The sequence below is a fragment of the Antennarius striatus genome, chromosome 15, assembly GCF_040054535.1.
Source record: "Antennarius striatus isolate MH-2024 chromosome 15, ASM4005453v1, whole genome shotgun sequence".
Classification (NCBI taxonomy): domain Eukaryota; kingdom Metazoa; phylum Chordata; class Actinopteri; order Lophiiformes; family Antennariidae; genus Antennarius; species Antennarius striatus.
The window spans coordinates 10,112,376-10,132,764 of record NC_090790.1 but is presented as its reverse complement, the minus strand read 5'-3'; the positions used below and the strand labels follow the sequence as shown (position 1 = coordinate 10,132,764).

Sequence of the window (20,389 nt, the reverse complement as noted above, 5' to 3'; positions counted from 1 at the left end):
TGCTAACTTGCTGGAATGAACTAAAAAAGTAGTGGAAAATGCATGCTTTGTGAGATTTGATTGTACTGTAAATTAAAGTGCAAAACTGAACTTTGACCAAAGAATTGATGTTTTGCACCGAGAAAAAAAAAATACTGCAGTTTTTAGAACTATGTGTGTGCAGCAGATTCTACAGCAATGTGTTTCTTAATAAAGCACATTGCTGTAGTATATCACCAGCATGGTGGACCACAGAAAGGGTGGATTATCATATATCATATCATAGCTCTTTAAATAAATCATCATTACATGGATATTGAAATATATCATTATTTGTTATATGAGACAAAAAACATATCAATAGTCATTAGAATTAATCACCTGCAGTACATATTAGGCAGACCATGTTGCTTAGACATTTCTATCTCAACCTCTTAGTGGTGTTGGATGAAAAATCAACTGGGTTTATCGTCTGTGTACTGTGAATCTCAGCACAATACTTCATAGCAAACCATCTAACGTTGAAACCTTTCAGTTGATGGAGTTGGAGGAGAAGTATAGTTTAAAAATTGAAAGGCTGACAGCATTGAAAGGGATCTTTACTGGCATTGCTCTCTTCTCCTGTAGTCCTCTTTCTTTTTTGAAAATGTGCCAGGTATTATGCAACGAGTTCTTCTGACTTTGTAAACTAATGGAGGCTAAAACACAACATACACAATCATTCGAGCAAATGTTAATATGCAACTATTGTTAACTCAGTGTTTAAAATGGGCTATCACATATAAAACTGGTAAATATTAACAGAAAACATCAAATCAACGAAGAGTCCCACTTTGAAAGACATTAACAGTCTACGCACTACAAGCCCTCCAACCATCCTCAGTTATTCTCTTTGTGCAACATCTCTCTCTTCTAAAGCACTCACACCGATAGATGAAGACAGCAGAGATTGTTCTCTCTCTAAGTTTTCCTTCAACTTGTCCCTCTTACCCTCATTGCCATGCTTGAAAGTATGAATGCACACACGGAGTGACAGACTGTAGGAACATCTTGGATTAAGCACAACCTGCAGGTCGACGTATGCTGTTAATTTAGTGCACACACACAGCAGTGCTCTTTCAGTTTATCACTCAACATGCTATATGACACTAACCAGCTTCTCACAGGGGATTGGAAAGTGTTATGAGAAGAATTCTAAATTTAATTAATAAAAAAGACAGTCCCCACCTTTGCCATACACTTAAAGACATGAGGGCCTTTGTGAGTTGTTGACCTTTACTTTTCCAGTCTTCCATGCAGTAAAATGACCTCATTTCTTAGCAGAGAAGTGGGAGTAAGAGAGCGCCAATGAGGATGAGAGGTCAAAGTTCATGTTTTATTAATTTATTGTAGTCTGAATCATACAGTAGCTGTAGATTTCAACCCAGTGAAAAATATGTCCCCCTAATATTGCAATCAAGTCATCTGAGGTTCTGCACAGTGCAAACTGTAAGTACAGTCATATACTGTATGCAGAACACATTGTCTTCATATGCTGCTTTGCATGTATGTATCCATCCAGTCCATACGGAGTGAGAGTCATCACAATTGCAATTTATTTCCAGGAGGTAACAGGAAACAGGTACAATATACAATACACAGTGTAAAGTGATTATAAACTGTACCATAGTCTAGAGACAATTTATAATTGTAACCCTGGTGTCTCGCTATAATTGGTTGTGTCTGTCACTGAAAACAAAGTCAAACTGGTTTTACTCCAAAATATCACATAAAAAAGGGAATTAATATAAACAAATGATTATCTACCGTATGTTCATGTGCAGAATGTTGCATTGTGTTAGAGGTGTTCAAATGCAAAAAGTCCAGTAAGTGAACCTTTCAACCATGCGGTTAGATACTTATACATTCAGCTCATGTGTTGTGGTGTACTGAAAAAAAACTATTTAAATCTCTGTAGTTCTTTTTATAGAGTAAGTGTAACCCCTGTGTCAATTACGTTAACTCTGTAAAGGAATATATTCAAGATGAACCAGTAATCAGAAGGGGTGGCACAGTGGTGCAGTAGTTAGCGCTGCAGCCTCACAACACGGCGGACCCGGGTCGAGTCCCGCTCTCTGTGGAGTTCGCATGCTCTCCCCGTGTCTGCGTGGGTTCTCTCCGGGTTCTCCGGTTTCCTCCTACCTCCAAAAGCATGCGCTTCAGGTTGATTGGCCGTTCCAACTTGCCCGTAGGAATAAGTGTGTGTGTGTGCATGGTTGTATGTCTTTGTGTGTGGCGCCGTGGTGCACTGGCGTCGTGCCCAGATTGTCCCCCGCCTCACGCCCTATGCCGCCAAGATAGGCTCTGGCTCCCTGTGACCCGCTGCAGCGGCTATAGTGGTGGTAACTAGGAGGAGGCCAGGGTTGTGACTGACAGAAAGGAGAAACACAAATGGTTTAAAATATATAACTGTATTAAACGTAAAACAGAACATGATTCAACAGTGGAAATAATAAATTAAAATAATAAAAGACGTGCATAAATAAAACTTTCCTCTTTGAAATTTCCCAGTCCAGTCAGTTTGATGCTGAATTGTTGGATTGATTGTTGGGGCTCAATCCAGGTGTGGTTGCGGTTAAATATATTGTATGTATATCTTACCGCACATAAAAGGAATACAGTAGTCTTTCTCACTGATTGGCTCGCCATATATTTCACTGCAATCTCCTGGATCATTTTCCACCGATAAATGTGTCCTCTTTCAAAAGAACAACAGGCGCTCCTCCAATCCTGAACTCAGTCCCAAATCCATCTTCTACCAAACAACCTGCCCACTGAATGATTGTAATGCCACTATCCTTCATTAAGATGGAATGCAAAATCCACGTGGCTCACTGACATAACTTGACCAGCAGCATGACACTCCAGAACAATATGGTAGTGCCACGGCTGACGACGAGGACTAGACCCCACCTCAGGTGGCCAGGGATGCTAAGAGTCTCACCTAATTGGTCGGAACACAATGTCAGAGCTCTCATCACCTAGATACTGTGCTGTCAATCAAACCTCATAGCTCTCTCAAGCCAGTGCCTCACAAGGTATAAAATGTTTTGCTGATTAAATGTTTTTGACACAAGTCTTTGACTACATTGATCCATTACCGCATTGAGACACTACCGCTGTCTTCCAGGCTGTTTTAGCCAAAACTGAATTGCAAATATCTAAATTTGCATTGTAAAATTCTTTTCAGTGAATAAAAACATTGCACCCTCAAATAAAAAGTCTTTTAGGCTGACCAGTGCTAAATAGTAACCTATAGATAGAAGACAAAACTGTTATCAAGGATTACATGTCACAAATTCATACACACATTCACATTCATTGTCTTTCGTTTCACATTTTGGTGGGAAGAAGTGGTGTTATCTGGTTGTATTATAAACCTTGAGAAGACAGGGGTTTTCAGTCCTGAAAATAGTTATTTTCATTATTTAATGTGTTGAGAAAGCTGATATATTATTGTATGTAGAGCCAGATATTTTCGAGATGTGTTCTGCCACTTTATAATTAATGTCACAATTTGTTGGCAATCAGTCTCAGGTATCATCGTCAACCAGGGGGAGTTAGTGTCAGGAAATCCCAGTAGATATCCAGTATCAGCACTTTAAGATCTGTTTAGCCTCCTCCTGAACCTTGGTGAAGTTTGGTGGTAACAAATATGTGCACTCCAAGGCTAAGTTGTCAAAATGATTAGAGATTTCCAAAAAGATTTAGTTTGGACTCAACTTGAGATAAAACTTTGCTGTCACCTTGCATTTTGTTTAATTGCTGGAAAATGTGGACAGACCTCTCAGAGCCACTTTGAAAATGTTCAACTTCTTCTGAAAAGCCTAAAAAACTCCTACCATATCAAACAGAGCCGAGTTGTTTTTGCCTTGCAGTTTTAGGGGTAAGTTCCAATAAGCAACAAAGGTCATTCATTTCTCTAAAAGAAAAGTGTGAAAACTATCTGACCTTTTGATTCTTGGTTTAATTTATAAAATATACCAAAAGAACTGAGTATTTCATATCATCTTCTTTCAGGAATCCCAAAAATGTTAATGAGATGAGGATGTTCTGAGAAAAAGGACAAAATTAATAGAAAAAATTTATTTTCCAGTAGGGGTGAGCAAAATGGCCAAAATGCTCCATGCTTATGTCAGATCAACTTATTGGTATAAAAAGACCTTCTCTATTACATTCACAATTTTACACTCTTCCTCCATTTTTTCATACCACTCCCTTCTCATTCAAACCAGCTCCTGCCATTAACTGTTCCGCTCATGTCACACAAGAACATATTCTTACAGTCCTATATGTTTACATTTATAAACACATTTTGTGTTAGTATTGAATAATATGTCAAACAGTGTGATGCGTGCTCATATGTCACCCTCTACCTATCAAACAGCTATGGTGAAATTGGAACTTAGTGTTGATAGAGTTGAGCACACTCCTAGTTAAACGTGGTTTAGATTATATAGTTCATAAAAACAGTTCAAAAACATCATCTGAAGCTATATGACTGATTCACAATAGTGCTGCTTTAGCTTAGCTGCTGCTTCTAGTTAGATGCTGGATCCAAATGGATAAAGGATGTTGTGCCACTGTCTGGTAGGAGTTGTCAGGATTCAAACAGACAGGAATAAAAATGGTGTTGAATTGATGTCACTGTCATAGTAACTATTCTTGTTATACAGGTATAATAGATGATTGATTCAAGAAAACCACAAATTAAAGCACTATGACAATTTGCAAAATGCAATAATAATACCAAAAATTACCTATTTTCAGTTTTACAAATGCTCCTTTTGTCCCTGAAGCATTAAGCAGCAGTGTTAACACCGAAGTGGTCATGACTGTTTCATCCAGTGCTGAGGGACATTGAGGTTGAGAGGTTAAATGTCTCCCTGTGACTCATTCCTTGTCAATAAGGGACATGTTGAAGGGACTGCAGCTGTTGATTGGGGAAAACAGTGGAACGTTTTGTTAGAAAAGGCAAATCAGAAGCAGGACGGATGGAACAGATGAGTTTTATATAGAGGCTGAAGGAATGGCAATGTGAACTTTGACCTTTCAGGGAGAGAGTTCGTCCCTTGGCAGGATGTGTTGTTTGATGTTGTGATGACTTAAATTTGGAACAGGGGGATGAGGGAATGTGTTAAATACTGGGTGCTTTGTTCAGGATAATTCGTCACTTTGATCCGCTTCTCTCATGTCTGTCTCAACTTAATGGTGACCCCATTTCCAGCAGCTCAACTCCTCCGGGTGCTACATGCCTTTTCTTTGCACTTCCAATGGTAAAACAGTACCTGGTACCTGAAATGTTGATGAATTGCTGCTGTTCCTGTCTTAAACAGCTGATGAGTGGATCATAAGAGGTGGACAAGAGTTGTGTGTTGCATTGAAGTGTACACATGCGTGGCGAAAAGGTACCATCCTGCATGGTAACAACTGATTCATGTTGAGTTGAGTTGGTACTACACAGTGAAAATTATCATCTCATCAGTCAGCAAGCCTGTGACTCCATGCATACAAACTGAATAAGAAATAGGAAGCAAGGGAAGACATGAGAAGCTGAAACCAACCAATAAATGTCTGCTGTAGCAGTTAACCTGCTAATAGGATTACTGTGAGCATGACTCAGCAATTCAGTGTAATTGTTTTTTTTCCACATGTAACAGCAAAAAAATTGAACAAAGAAAACCTTGAATGATTTTATACCCACCTTAATGCCGAGCGGCTATTTGTATGCGTATGGATTTTCAACTCCTCGTATAAATAACTCAACATATAAATAGCTGAATTTGTAACTAGTATAAATTCAGCCTTAGAGCGTATCAAAGACTTAAAAACTGTATTAAGTACCCGAGTGGTTTTCTTGTTGCTTCCACATTTCAGGAATATTTAAATCAGTGAGACCTAAACTGACAACTGTATTAGATTCAATAATGTTGCAGCATCCTGTAATACAGTGACTCCAAACCATTTTAAGCACTACAATCCCTACAATCTAAACCAACAGCCCCATTTACAGTCTGCATGAGGTCTGGCATGTTCCCTACTTTTGAGGTTTGGATCTATTATACCATCCACTTTTTCCAACTTTTCATTAAAACTAACCTATTAATGCTTTTTTATTTGTGTTATATGTAGTATCTGCTTATATTATTGTTGCAGGATCTTTACAGATGCCCTGTGAAAAATAGTGTCTAATTAAAATTGCAGTATCTTAGTGAAGCAATAAACACTGTAGATGAGAAATATAATGATGTTATGTAAAGACAACCTTTATCAGTGGATGTTTTTACTCACGTTTGAGCTCTGTGTATCATTACATACCTTGTTGAAATATAGATAAATTGAATGATAAAATTCTTAAAACTGCACTTTTTAAATTACTGATTTGGTAGAAGAGGATTTTAGGAGTACTTACCCATAAAAAGAAAATTTGATTTGTTCACTATTTTATATTTAACATTTACAGTGCGCCCTTGCGCATTCGCGCATTAACTCTCGCGACTTCACCTCATTGCAGATTTTTGGTAGGCAGTCACGTGATACCATAGGCGCATTCTATTGGCTGATGTCATCCGGAAGTGCACTCGCTCCATGAGTCTCGGACTCACCTGAGACACAAAAGTGCTTTAAACAGTCGATAAGAGTATGGGAAAAGGTAATACAGGTAGAAGGAGGCTTAATATCCGTATGGGGAGGGTCTTAAACATTTAAATCACTATAAATAATAAGATGGTTGGTCACTCTATCGCGGAAGCTTTATTTTTAAATACTTTTTTAAAATCTTTAAAAACATGATTTATTCTTATATATATATATGTGTGTGTGTGTGTGTGTGTGTGTGTGTGTGTGTGTGTGTGTGTGTGTGTGTGTGTGTGTGTGTGTGTGTGTGTGTGTGTGTGTGTGTGTGTGTGTGTGTGTGTGTTACACAATCCTTCATGTTTTCCCTGCTGTTCCAGATGTTCTTCTGAAGTGATTCAATTGTAAATGGATACAAGTGGGGGAAAGTGTCTCATTAAGAACCAGATATGATTCCACCAATATAGAATATGTCACTGCCTTCTTAACACAGTCCGCAATGAATTCAGAGGGAGCCTCAGACAACTTATAATAATAGTCAATCCTTTACCCTGCAACTAAACAACAGTTTAAAGGTAAAATAAATAAGTAACTGCATAAATAAATGTTATGTAATGTTATAATTATGTTTATTGCTGTTGTTCAACCAATTTCTACCAAACTTTACACAGACTGTAGACTTCTGTGGAAAAGAACAGGTAACCTATATCCTTTTACATAGTTATACTGCTTTATTAAATAGAGACCAAATATGTGATAATAAAATTTAAAAATAAAATGTGATATGCAGGGCGGCCACATATCAAGGCTGTTCCAGGTTTGAGTGCTGCTCTGTTTGGAGTTTGTATGCTCTCTCTGTGTCTGCATGTGCTCTCTCTGGGTTCGCCGGCTTCCTCCAGCCATGCACTTCAGGCAAACTGACTGGTCTCAAATTGCCCGTAGGTGTTAGTGTGTGCGTACATGTTTGTCTGTCTCTCATGTGGCTCCGTGGTGCACTGGCGTCGCACCCAGAATGTACCCTGCCTCATGTCCCAAATCTGGTGGGATAGGCTCCAACAACCCCGCGACGGCGGGTGAAGTGGATGACTGAATGAATGTGATGCTTTCAAATACAATTCCATCTTGAATTGATCATTAGTGAAATCTAGATACATGCCTTAGAACATACTTCAGTTTCATGTTAATGCTACACATTTTCATAAAGGACACAGGTATTTGTATGTTAATGAATTTACTGGTACTGAAGTGTCAAACAAGTTTACCAATACTGTGTCTCAGTACAAACCAACTTAAACCTACTTCAAAAAACATTCAGCTGAGTTGCTTCATTGGGTGAGAAGAGAGAAGCTGTCATTTCCATTTTAAATGACCTAAAAACTTGAATTTTGAAAATGAATTTCATGAACTTTCAGAAGTCAAGATCACTTCATTGGAAAAATCCAATGAATGCTCTTACAAAATAAGTTGCTTCAAAGCTTGAACAGGTTGTGTAATGGAAATATAAGACAACAACCCATTTTTCAACACCTTAATGTGATAGCACATGCAGTAGAAACAACAATGGCATGGCGTGAGCAGCATTCTTTGTAGATTGGCCTGGTCAGGCACCAGCTCTTATCCCCATAGAGAAAATATGGCTGCAAATCACTGCCAGACAGGTTGGCAGAAAATCTGGAAGCATGGATGAATTGCGGGAAGAGCAAGTAGGAAAAAAAATATAGTAAATCATGTCCTACTTTTTTGTCAAGGAGTGTACCTTTCACTGGGCAGACAATTATTTAAAGTGCAAGATGTAAAGGTGCTTCTGTCAGAGTCTGCTGTCATCCCACATGACATCCTTCCTACATGTTCTCTCTGTCTGACAATTAAAAAATAAACTCTTGCTCGGCTAAATTCTTGACCAGCAAATAATAAGGATAACAAACAGGTAGCACAATTCATGGGACCAAAGAGGAACTGTGTTCACTGAGTCGAACCCCTTTTCGTTAAAAAAATGTTAATCATTTGTTCTCTCAAGAGACTTACTCCCAATCCTCGGTCTTAGTTGGACTATCAGACTACCCATTTGCATCATGACTCATTCTATCTCTTTGATACATGCAGAGTTTCTGTTAAGGCTTACACTCTAAATTGAGCCCCAAGGACTTTTTCAAACGATCAGTTATTTTTCCTTATAGAGTCCTACTGTGGTCTATTTATATTAAAGACAGGGTGGATCTATATTACTATCACAATGAAAATCCTTATAACTGTCTTTGTTGTCCAAATTCTGACTTTGCTTGCTTGGAAAGCAGCCCTCAAAATGTTACAGAGTCTGACTATTTCATGTCACTTTAGAGATGTACTAATTTATGGAAGTCTCAATCAAAGTTGACTTTAACACACAATGGTAAATGTAGTTGCCCTCACACTGACCTATTGTCCCATCATGTTTTAAAGACATTAAAATAATGTCTTTAAACAAGAAGCAACAGGAATCAAAGGAGACAGTCATCTGTGAATGATTTAGTGTGTCTTCTTTTGTTTGATCTGTTAGTTGTGCATTTCATGTGTGACTCAAATCCACACACTCCCTTAATGTTTCATAGTCTGTGGTTTGGTTTCATGTTTACTTGGCTGTACAGTGGGAGGCTGCATTGACAATGAGTCAATCCTTAAACTTGAACATCTGATGCCTCCCACATCTCTTTTACCCCCCACATCTTGTCAGCTTTTTTCCTGTTGTGTGTCTATTCTGAGTGAGGTGGATTTTGGGAGTACATTCTCACTTTATTTGGCTTCACAGACATACCTGCTGACATTCACAGTAAGTCACAGTCTCTACACAGTCACCTCTCAGCATCCTTCCAGTTAGATAGATGTCCCATTTTGGCAGTCATGACAGAAAAACATCCTTGCTCCATCCACAATGATATTTTTTTTGTGAAAAATCCTATCATGAGACACAGTTCCAATAAGCAACTTGTGACTGGACGGTACCTTGCTCAAGGGCACTTCAGTAGTGGTCAGGGAGTGAACTGGCACCTGTCCACGCAGGTCTTGAACCGGTTACCCTCCGCAAGACCTAGTGGATTGAGCTAGTGCCTCCCCACTGAGTTACTAGCAATGTCCGTCTACAATTGGAGATCGAAAAGTCTCTGGATTGGTTTCGTGACTTCTCATCACCATGATTTTTTTGTTTGTTTTCTATGATATATGAATGAATACTTGCAAAACTAAAACTATCAGTCTTAAATGTTTAGTGGTAATTTCAATGTTAGTATGCTAATGTTAACAACTAAGAGGTCCAATGCGGCAACTCTTCAACTTTTTAGCATCTTTTAGCAAGACAAGATAATCGTTTATTCATCCCAAAGTGGGGAAATTTTCAAGATCACAGATGCAGCATTCAGCGAGAATGGAATAATAGGGTAGACAGCAATAGGATAAGTACTAAGAGTAGTGGAAGAGATTCGAACATACGTACATATTTCGAGGTACAATTTTACAATTCACACTGGTCATACTGATCGTGTAAGTAATATAGTGTTTATGTGTAGTATATACTGAGATTGTTTTACACAATCTCAGTATATACTGAGACCCCTCTGTCCACTCCTGGAAGAGGGGTCCCTCCTCTGCAATCTTCCTGAGGTTTCTCCCATCCATTTTTCCTGTTAAAAGGGTTTTGGGGGGAGTTGTTCCTTATCCGATGTGAGGGTCGGAACTGCTCGCAGTGCACAAAGCTCAGAGGGATTTCGTCCATGTGCAGAATGTAAAGCCCTTTGAGACATTGTTTGTTGAATCTGGGCTATATACGAATAAATAAACTTGAAAACTTGAAACGAATGTCTTAACTTATCCTTTTTTTGTGCTTTTGAAGCATAACTATATAATTTAGTCTCATGGCGGTTTAATACAAGAATTTTAATTTTAATAGATGTCTCATTCCAAATAATAATGTGTGGAGCACAGTTACTTTTCCGTTTTCCTGTAGGTGACACAAGTAACCTAGTTTGTAAGACATTTATTTGCTTGTTTATTCAACTGCTTCTTCTTAACTCTGTTTTACAACTTGAATAAGACATTTCAAACTTTTATATCAGCCACGGCAGAGGTAGAGTTAAAGTGATCTTTTGGAGAAAAGGGGTGGCAGGTATTAGCAGAATATGTTGACTGAATGTATTTCTCTCATTTGGTGTATAGCAGAATATTTGAATACTGGAGGGTTCATCCTGTTTTGTGTCTTAATAATGTATGATTAAAGAATACGTAGGTGTCAGCCATTTCCGCCAGGACCCTCATCGTGTTTAGTGTTTCTTTCCCTGCAAAAAATATGTGTTTCCCTCTCTCCACACTTCTTTTAGTCTTTTTGTGTCTTGCATTTCACCACTGAACATTTTTTCTCAGGCATCTGTGCATTAGCAATGAACTCACAGTGTTTTAAACAGGCTTATTGCAATTCAGTTTGTTATATTATTTTGTTTTCTATCTATTGAACATGCCTGTATCCTTTTAGATCAGGCATAAATATCCAACACAAGTTATTCAGTAATCATCATGCAGAATAGCTTTAACCATAAAGTATCTAAAATTCTTCTAAAACTTAACTGCATCATCTTTTATATGCAAAAGTAAAAATAATCTGCTGTTTACATTCTTTGTCTATTACTTTTTTTGTCATTCTTATTTATTTGACTGCAATTCAACAATTTCAATCCTATGTAAACCATTTTCAGTTCTGTTTTTGAAATGTACAGTATGTTTTTCCTTGCCTTTTGAAGCTTTACATTCGATAAACACAGGATTTAAACACTCATATTTGTAGTGAAAAGGTCCTTTTCTCTTCTGCACTATGTACGGTGAACATATTTACTAAGCGGCTGAAGTGCGGTGAAGTACATTCGACCAAAGCGACTGGGTGAGATGAGACTGTAAGCGAGTTGGTCCTTGAGCAGCCTGCTAAATCTATATTAGCTGTAGGGGTCTCATTCTGGAGCTAACTCTGAGAAACAACTTTCAGCAAGATGACCTATCCTTCAATAAATGAAAATTAGGGGAGATGGCATTTGAACTTTAAATTGATTAAGTGGAGCCTGCATCTCATCTTAACCTGCACCAGTATTTCATGTCTATGACCCAGACCACATATACACTACAAACTATATTTATGCCACACAGACTTCTAAGACAGCTATTTATTTTTATCCTTAACAACTGCGGGGTTTTTTTCACCATTATTGCTTGTCTTTCCTTTTCCATGATCATTCTAACCTTTAAGCTGCTGGATGTGTGAACATATAATGATAGTGTGCTTCAATCATAAACCTGCCCTCGGCATTATTTTATTGAATCAATCCTGGAGCAAAAGCATCTAAATCCAGACATTCATTTATCTTCCTGACCTCTTCTTCCGCTTTTGTGGGTCATGGGGGTTACTGGAGCCTATCCCAGCTGACTTATGGTGGGATGGAGTCATTTTACCTTAATAATGTTTAAATTTGCTGTGCTTTGTCCTTTAATGTCATGTCAAAATGTCAGCTGTGACAACATCTTCATTAATAGTTCATTTTCTGTTGGAAAGTGTCATTTGGGGAACATGTGGTGCATTTAGACTTAAAGCTCTCCCAGTATGAACAGTGTTCCCAGACAGTAAACATGAACAGGTGTTAGACCTTCTTCATCACTATGGGATACTTGGAATTATTTAAATGGCTTGAAAGACTTTTGAATTCCATGTCTGCTGTTTCCCTTTCAGGACTGGCTGAGTAAGTTTGGCTACCTCCCGCCTCCTGACCCAGTGACTGGGCAGCTTCAGACCAAAGAGGCTCTGACCAAGGCCATCAAAGCCATGCAGAAATTTGGCGGGTTGAAAGAGACTGGAGTCTTTGGTATGTAGCCATGTTTGATTCTGGTGAAAGAGTGAGCTCTTGAGAGACTGTTGGGACTTTGGATGGATGGAAACTCTATGTATTTCATGTTTAATTCATGGCTCCAGAGAAAATAAGAAAATATGGAGGACACTTTGGCTTAAATCAACACAATGTTATCCAACCAACAAAACCACAAACGATTGCTTTGGAAACTGCTTATGATGTAGTGGCCATTTAACTTTAGAGATGTACTGTAGCATTAACTTCAGCTCTCTTGTATTGGATTGCACAGACAACTTGTCATAAACACACACATAGGAAAATAACTACTGCAGTGCAGGTGGTATACAGCAGAAATAAAGTATATTGACTTCTATACATTCTGTCTCATGTACTGAATGCATCATTTCTGAAGCAAAGATTACACTACCTCTCACACGCCCACCACAAAATTATATTACAGACCAAACCAAATAGCAAACATTTCTTACGCATGATTCTGTGTTTGAGTGTTTTGTGTGTGTGTGTGTGTGTGTGTGTGTGTGTGTGTGTGTGTGTGTGTGTGTGTGTGTGTGTGTGTGTGTGTGTGTGTGTGTGTTGTTGCACATAGAAGTGCAGAGGATTTATGATTTATGGCCTTGATGGGATCTCGGAAACCCCTGTGTATACAAATAATTATGTATATGAGGACATCCTTGGAGTTGCGGTGATTGGAGCAATCAAACAGATGTTGAGCTGCAGTGGTGTATTTACACAGTTTTTAATTTAAATATATTTTTTCATTATTAGTTTAAGAATCTTTGTCTTCTACCTGTCAAGTCTAAGTCATAAAGTTATATTTATGGTTTTATACAAATATTAGATTTAGTAAACTTACAGTCATTAGTCTCTATGATTTCCTCTGCTTTCCTCTTTAGACCAAGCCACACTGGGCCTAATGAAAACACCCAGATGTTCTCTGCCAGATGTTTCAGAGGCAGAGGTGACAATGGGACGGAGGAAACGTGCCCTGACTCCTCAGAACAAATGGAATAAGCAGCATCTATCCTGGAGGTAGGGGTACATGAACTATACTGTCTACTAAGACATGAGGTTATATCAAGATTAGTCTCATATACTATTTACATCTCAAGTAATGCTGACTTTTGAAGGATGCTACACAGTGTTAGTGAATCAATGATCATGAGTACAATGGGTTATTTTTAGCAGTGTTATTGTTGCTGGACTATCACAAAATAAGTCAGCAGCAGCTAGAGTCAGTGATGACAGGGAATTCACAAACATAGCTGAAATATTGATTCTCAAAGTCATCTAGGTTACTGTTAATTTGCATTAACTACACGATTAAGATACCAGTGGACATATACTGTTTCTCACTGAGCTGAACTTGAAATATTTCCACTTTAACAATGTGTACAATGTGATGTGTTTTTGTTTATAGCTCACTCTATGTCTAATGAGACCCTGTCATCTAAGCCGAACACAATTTAGTTCATTCCAGCCCAGTTCATTACAGTGATGCATCACTGAGAGCAGGAAGTCATAAACCACTGCATTTTTTTGTCTATCTGTGCAAATCTCTCCCTGGAGTAATTTATTTAGACCATCAACCCCTCTGATTGACTGCGCCACGAACTGAGTGACCTCCACTTTAAAAAGGCTGTCAGTAGCGATATGACAAATATGAAAGAGGCGTGCCATAGGATCTACACCAGTGTTTTTATGGCATATTTGTATTCTGGCACTCTCATCTTGATCCCTATATGTCTCTCTGGTGAGAGGAATCTATTAATTCCATCTGTTGAATGTTGGAGAAGTGTTTCCAAGTAGGTTTCATGCATTTAATAGAATCTCCCTGCTCAGCTAGAGGACATCTGTTGTTATTGGTTTGTCATTGAAAACAAAAAGGAATTAGTGAATCTCCTTTTCTCTCGACAATAATAATTTATATGATTGCTAAAGATAAAGTAATGTATTACAGAGTCATTCTATATTTTATGCTGCATGAAATAAAATAGTACTGTCTTGGTAATGCAGGTGGAACATCTGCTCGGGATACAGCTTTGATGAAGAGGCAGTGAAACATATGGATTGCCTGCACTGATTCACACACACTGTTCAGGGTGATTCAACAGGGCAATGAACTGAGATTGTGTGTGCTGTGTGTACCCATGCAGTAAAAACAACTACTCATCAGTACAGTGGATTTGAACATAGATGCACATTTTCACAAAAAGAACACACCCAATACGTTACAAATACACTCACATGAAGTTGTACATACCTGTTTGGTTTCAGCATGTGACAATTGTTCAGTCTATTTGATAGAATTTCCTCACAGCCTCTTTAACTATTCAAAAACATTCCCCTCTCACCAAGTTCAGCAAATAACACTATCGCTAATGAAACCTGACCTGACCTAACTTGTTTAATGGCAGGAATGATCAATTCACATCTGATTAATGAGTGAGATGATGCATTGTGCAGACATTACTAGTGTGTGTCTGTGCATATGCCGTCATATTGTATTGTAGTGGACACTTAACAGTACTGAAGCCCTGATATGGGCATCACTCCACAGTTGGTATTGCTGTTCTGTCAGTCTGTTTGTCCACCACCTTGGCCTAGAGTGAAACTTTCCCCAAACCTCAAGGTCACATCATATTCTTAAATTAATGACCAAATAACTGATACAAGTCATTTTTCTCAGCTGTTTGCATTGAATGCTGAGTAATATTAGTAATATTAAGGGTCCTGCGATATTAGACTTCCAGGACATTCACCAAAGAGTATAGCATTTTTATTTTCAGTAAATTACTATGCTTACGGTAGCATTTACTTCACCCTGAACCATTAACATTACTTAAATAGTGAATGAGTAATTAATGAAAATTTCCAGTAACAGATGGAACAGTGACGAATGTCCTCACACAAGGTGACAACTGATCAGTTGCAGCCTTGCAGTTTATTGCAATGAGCACAGCCATTTTAGTTTGTGCTGATTGCTGAATACGTAGCCTTACAAATGTTTTGGAGTTGCAAAGTTTTTAAGTGCACCAGACAAACCTCAGGGGAACTAAGCAGCAGCAGACTTGATTTGCAGTTTTTGCTATCTGTAGTAAACATACTGTAATCATTCCATGATGTTCAGCAAAATAGTAATAATTTGACACTTTAGTGAACTGTTTTTATAACTATTAAGTGATTAAATTGATTTTTTTGAGGGGCAGCAGGGTGCTTGACAGTCCAGTTCAGCGTCCTATAGTGCTGCATGTGCACACCGAAGCTGACAGGTTGACTGGACTACGCTGAGAAAATATTCCATGTTGAGATACAGTTTGTCAATACAATAAAGTTCTCGTGTTATGAAAAGCACATTTTTTCTGGTTGCTACTTATATACAGTGGTCCTGCCTGAGCCTACCAACTCCTAGAACAAGGACAAAAAAGGGTCCTGCATCAACTCTGCAGCCCACCCACTGGTGAAACGGTGCTGAAACTTGCAGCTTAGACTCAGCTCCTGTCACGATGTAACAGCAGGAGTGATTTACATAAGCAGCCACCATCTTCGTGAGAACACTCCTCTCTCCCCGGATATGGGGGCGTTCATCCCAAGGTGTAGTTTAGTTTGTCCAGTAAGGTAGCCAGTGACGTGCGGTGAGGTTCATGGCTGGTGAGGCATCGACGTCATCATGATCACGTGATCAGATTTACAAAAATATGAACCTACAGTGTAGCTTATTCACCATTTAATTAGCAACAGTGTGTGAGCTATGTTAAAGTCTCATTGCAGAATGATTTACACATACAAACTGTAACACACAAATAAGCATTTTTGATTAAAGAAACGTAATGTTGTTACCTACCTATTAATATGTCAGGTTTACTTTTAAATGAAGTCCCTGCGCCGCTCCCTCTTAACAAACGCATAAATAACTTATTTGTAAAAATTGTCCCTATCTTCCTTCAGTTTGTAATATTTAATCCCCCATTTGAATAGGCGAGTTGAATAAAAGTAATTGCTGCACTTGACTTAATGTAGATCGTAGCCTGCATTCACTTATTCTTTGGCTGAGGAGTCCCAAGACGAAGCCCCGGGATCACCAGCGCCGCCTATCCATGAGGCCAGGTATATTTGTACCTCACCCAGTGCATTTTCACAGCGGTTTCAGGACCGCTCAGCTCAAGAAAGACGTTACACACATGCAGCTGTTGACACAAAAACACTGTACATTATATACATTAGCTAAATTACGGGAATTTAGTTTATAGAGCAAACGTGTTTGAACATTTCAATAACAACATATAGAGAGATGGCATTACGGTCTCACTGTATAGCTACCAGCACAGCATTCTGAGGTATCGCACAATCCACGGTGAGGCACAACTGGCTGGTGCCTCACCGCAGGTCTCTGCTACGTATTGCAGCAGTAAATGTGAAAATTCAGTGATTTTGAGTAAAACTAACCTAAAATTGGTGACGTTAAATGGAAAATAAGTTTATAATACACATCGCTTGATAAATATTAGCACTTAATTTATTTATTCGATTTTCCATTTTTTTCTTTCATGATGGCAGGTGAGCCCCTGACCGCACATCACTGAAGGTAGCAGTGTGTCACAATGTCGTTGCTCAGAGCTAGACATGCAAGTTGTTAGTTGTATAAATCGATATAAGTGTTTCTGTTCTGTCCCAGACAAAGAACGTAAGAGACGGTGACTGTGTTTATTTTTAATTACAATATCGGCTATGTTGCCGTTAGCCACATCCTCCCCATCATAGGGGTGTGTAATGTTGACAGACTGAGCTCATTAGAATTTAAAAGTGCAGGCACAGAAACAGCTTGTTCACTGTAGAGCTCATATGACCAACTTTTAGACAGCTGAAATTCAGGACCACGGATCAGTTTGAGGCAATACCTTTTGAATACGGTATAGTTGGATGTCCGACCGCTGTGAAATTGATTATAAAGAGCATAACATGGGACATTTAAGTTTTTAAATGCATACACAATACTTCAGTTAGAATTGGAAATTGTAAACTAACAAATTGATAAGCTGCTTTTATGATGTTTTGCTTTTGCTTTCTATGACGACTGGCCAAACTGTTTCTTCAGTTATACATACATCATCACAATCACTGTAATCATCACAATGCCAAAGCATTGTATAAGTAGCAGATTGTGTGTGAACATGAATCAAAGCTAACCACAATACGTTAGTGAAGATATGCATGTTAGACAAGTATTAGTGAAATAAATACATGGGGAAAATCTTTATTTCACTCTGACAAGTACAAGTTATGGAGGGTTGGACCATATAGGCCAAAGTAACCTGCAGAGAAAAGTTGATGGGCTAATTGCAAAGTAGGAAAGAAGAAAAGTAGAATGCAGTTCCACTCAGAGAGAAAGGAGGGCATCAGGGCACTGGAGGTTTGAAGAAACATGTATATAAGTAGGCTTTGGGAGAACCGAGGAATGTGTGTACTGTAACAGTGCAAAGGCAATACAGACAGAAACAAAACACTCCATAATTGCTGAGATGATTAGGCAGCAGGATGAAAATGATTTGTGTGATGTTGATTTATGAATTTAGAGGTGGGGGGGGGACACATGCCTGTCTGCTTTTCTAATACTCCAGAGAAATATTTGAGAAGTAAAAATCCGTCGGTGGGTTCACAGGGTACATTCTGAGAGAAAAACAGGGAATAGAGAGGAAGAACACCCAAAGATGTTTTCTGTGCTAGATTCACAGCTTATTCATTCTTAAAAATAAGTATTTCATTCAGCATTATCTCTTGGCGGAGCACAGACTTTGGAAGAGTCTGTAAAGCCCTGTTTCACATACAGAGGATTCGGATTAGAACATCCTCAGCAGTTCTAGTCAGGTGTCAACTGCCAGATCAAAAGTCATCAAGTGTCAAGATTCTAATAATCTATCTGCATCAAAATATCATAGGTTATGAGGATAAACAGCTTCAGATGACGTAGTGTCAGGCAAGCCTACTTATGATATTCAGTCTCAGAAGGAAAAACATGGAACAAACCAAGATGTGACTGCAAATGTATTGCCAGTAGGTATGTATCTTCATCTTTTCTAAAACTGCCTGTATTTCCTTACTAGTGCTGGAGCAGTTAATCTCTCAATAAATCAGACTCCTGTAGTCCCAGTTTGTGCTCCTTATTCTATGTGCAAGAATCCACCATTCCTTAATCTAACGCATCAATTAGCAGAAAGAGAATTTAACGGGGTATTAAGCAGTCGTATGTACCCGCTCCCTGTCATCTTATTCTTCTGGATGCTCATGCTGGAGCCCAGCATGGAGGCAGGTGAAGCTCTACTACATGTATTTTAATGTTTGAGTGAACTTATTTAATGGGCATGAGATATTCCAAACTGAACACTAAATCACAACAACTCCAAATTCGAGTAGATTTATTTTGAACATGTAAAAACCAATAATCTAGCTGTGATGTATTAGTAGTGTCTGTAGTTCCATTAATCAGCCCACACATCAACATTTGTTATATGAAGTGAAATGTCTTGACTACTAAATTGATTGACAAGGGAAAATTTTATCCAACAGTCATGTTCATCTGAAGATGAATTGCAATACATATAACTCCGGTGATGGTCATGGTCATAAATGTTGCCTTAGTCAAAGTAAATATAAATTACTATGGCATAGGATAAGCCAAAGAATTGTACATTGTATAAAATCAGTAAGAGATGGCCATGTATACTTTTTATAATGCACATGGTAAATTATACTTGCTTATAATCTCCTTGTTACTATATTTGTGAAAATATTTGCATGTTGATGTTAGCCTTCACATCAGTTCAACACTGTGTCAGGGTTAGTTTAGCTTTTTTTTTTTTTTTGATGATATTTAACTGTATTATTTTGGTTTGGATTTTGTTGGCGCAATGACTAAATTTTGCAAGTAAGTAGTAAAGATTAGCCAACTAAAACACATGTAGGAAATTGGTGCTTGGTTAAGAATGTGAAAATGAGCCTGGTTTCCAAATCCTAACTTTTTGGCTAGCTGCATAAAGGACTTGTTCCTAACTCCATCAGGACTGGAATTTCTATGCTGGTTATAAATTATGAGACGTCAGAACAAATCATAACATGTTTGGATTTAAACACAAAAGAGTCAGGATCAAATGGGAAATGTAAGTGTCTTCACCATGGGTCTTAACTTTCCCGCTTAACGGTTGTTTTGCACCTCAAAAGTATCAGATAGGACTCCTGGAAGGATTTGTTCATGGCATAAATCACTTGTTACTCTGGCCAGGAGAGTTATGGCTTATTGCTCACACTTTACCACGTGACCTTTTTCCAGTGGTGTTGCCTTGTCGAAATAATCCCCCACATCCACCCGCTGGAGGTTTTCAGTCTGAGATACAGACATTTTTTCAAGGTTAAAACATGAGTGCACATGGGCTCATAAAGTCTCAGCTAGACTGGAAAATTGTGTGGCAGCAATCCAGCATCTCACTGTACCAAAACTGTTTTACTGAATTAACATCTGCTTCGGGGGACCAGCATACACACTGCTTTGGAGACCTGCTGTTTTAGGACTGGAACGCTTCACTTTTTCTCACTTACAGTCGCTGTCTCTCCATCCTGCTACTGACAATCACATGCCTTACTATGCCTTCAGCTCAGCTCCGCTCCGCTTTGTGAAATCAGCAGCCTGTCTTTTCCTCTGAGTGATGCCACCCTTTTACTCACAGCTCTCAGCCAAGTTCTACTGAAAATTCTGTTACTGTATATAGACTTCATGTCTTTTGTACATCTTCTTTCAGCTTGGAGCTCCTGCCAAGAAACATATGGTAATTTTAATGTTCTTTTATTATAGACACCTGTGGATTTTTTTCTGAGTTCAGAGTCCGTCAATTTTCAGTAGGTTTCCATACAGCCTGATTTATCAATAGTACATT

At 38.5% G+C, this 20,389-nt stretch overlaps 1 protein-coding gene across 1 annotated transcript in view; it reads left to right on the top strand.

Moving 5' to 3' along the window:
- mmp17a (matrix metallopeptidase 17a) overlaps positions 1–20,389 on the top strand; it is a 78,214-nt gene that overhangs the window by 28,479 nt on the left and 29,346 nt on the right. The window contains exons 2-3 of the mRNA XM_068335107.1: positions 12,329–12,461; positions 13,361–13,496. Of these exons, the coding sequence (XP_068191208.1) occupies positions 12,329–12,461; positions 13,361–13,496 (269 nt within the window). The remainder of the gene's footprint in view (positions 1–12,328; positions 12,462–13,360; positions 13,497–20,389) is intronic.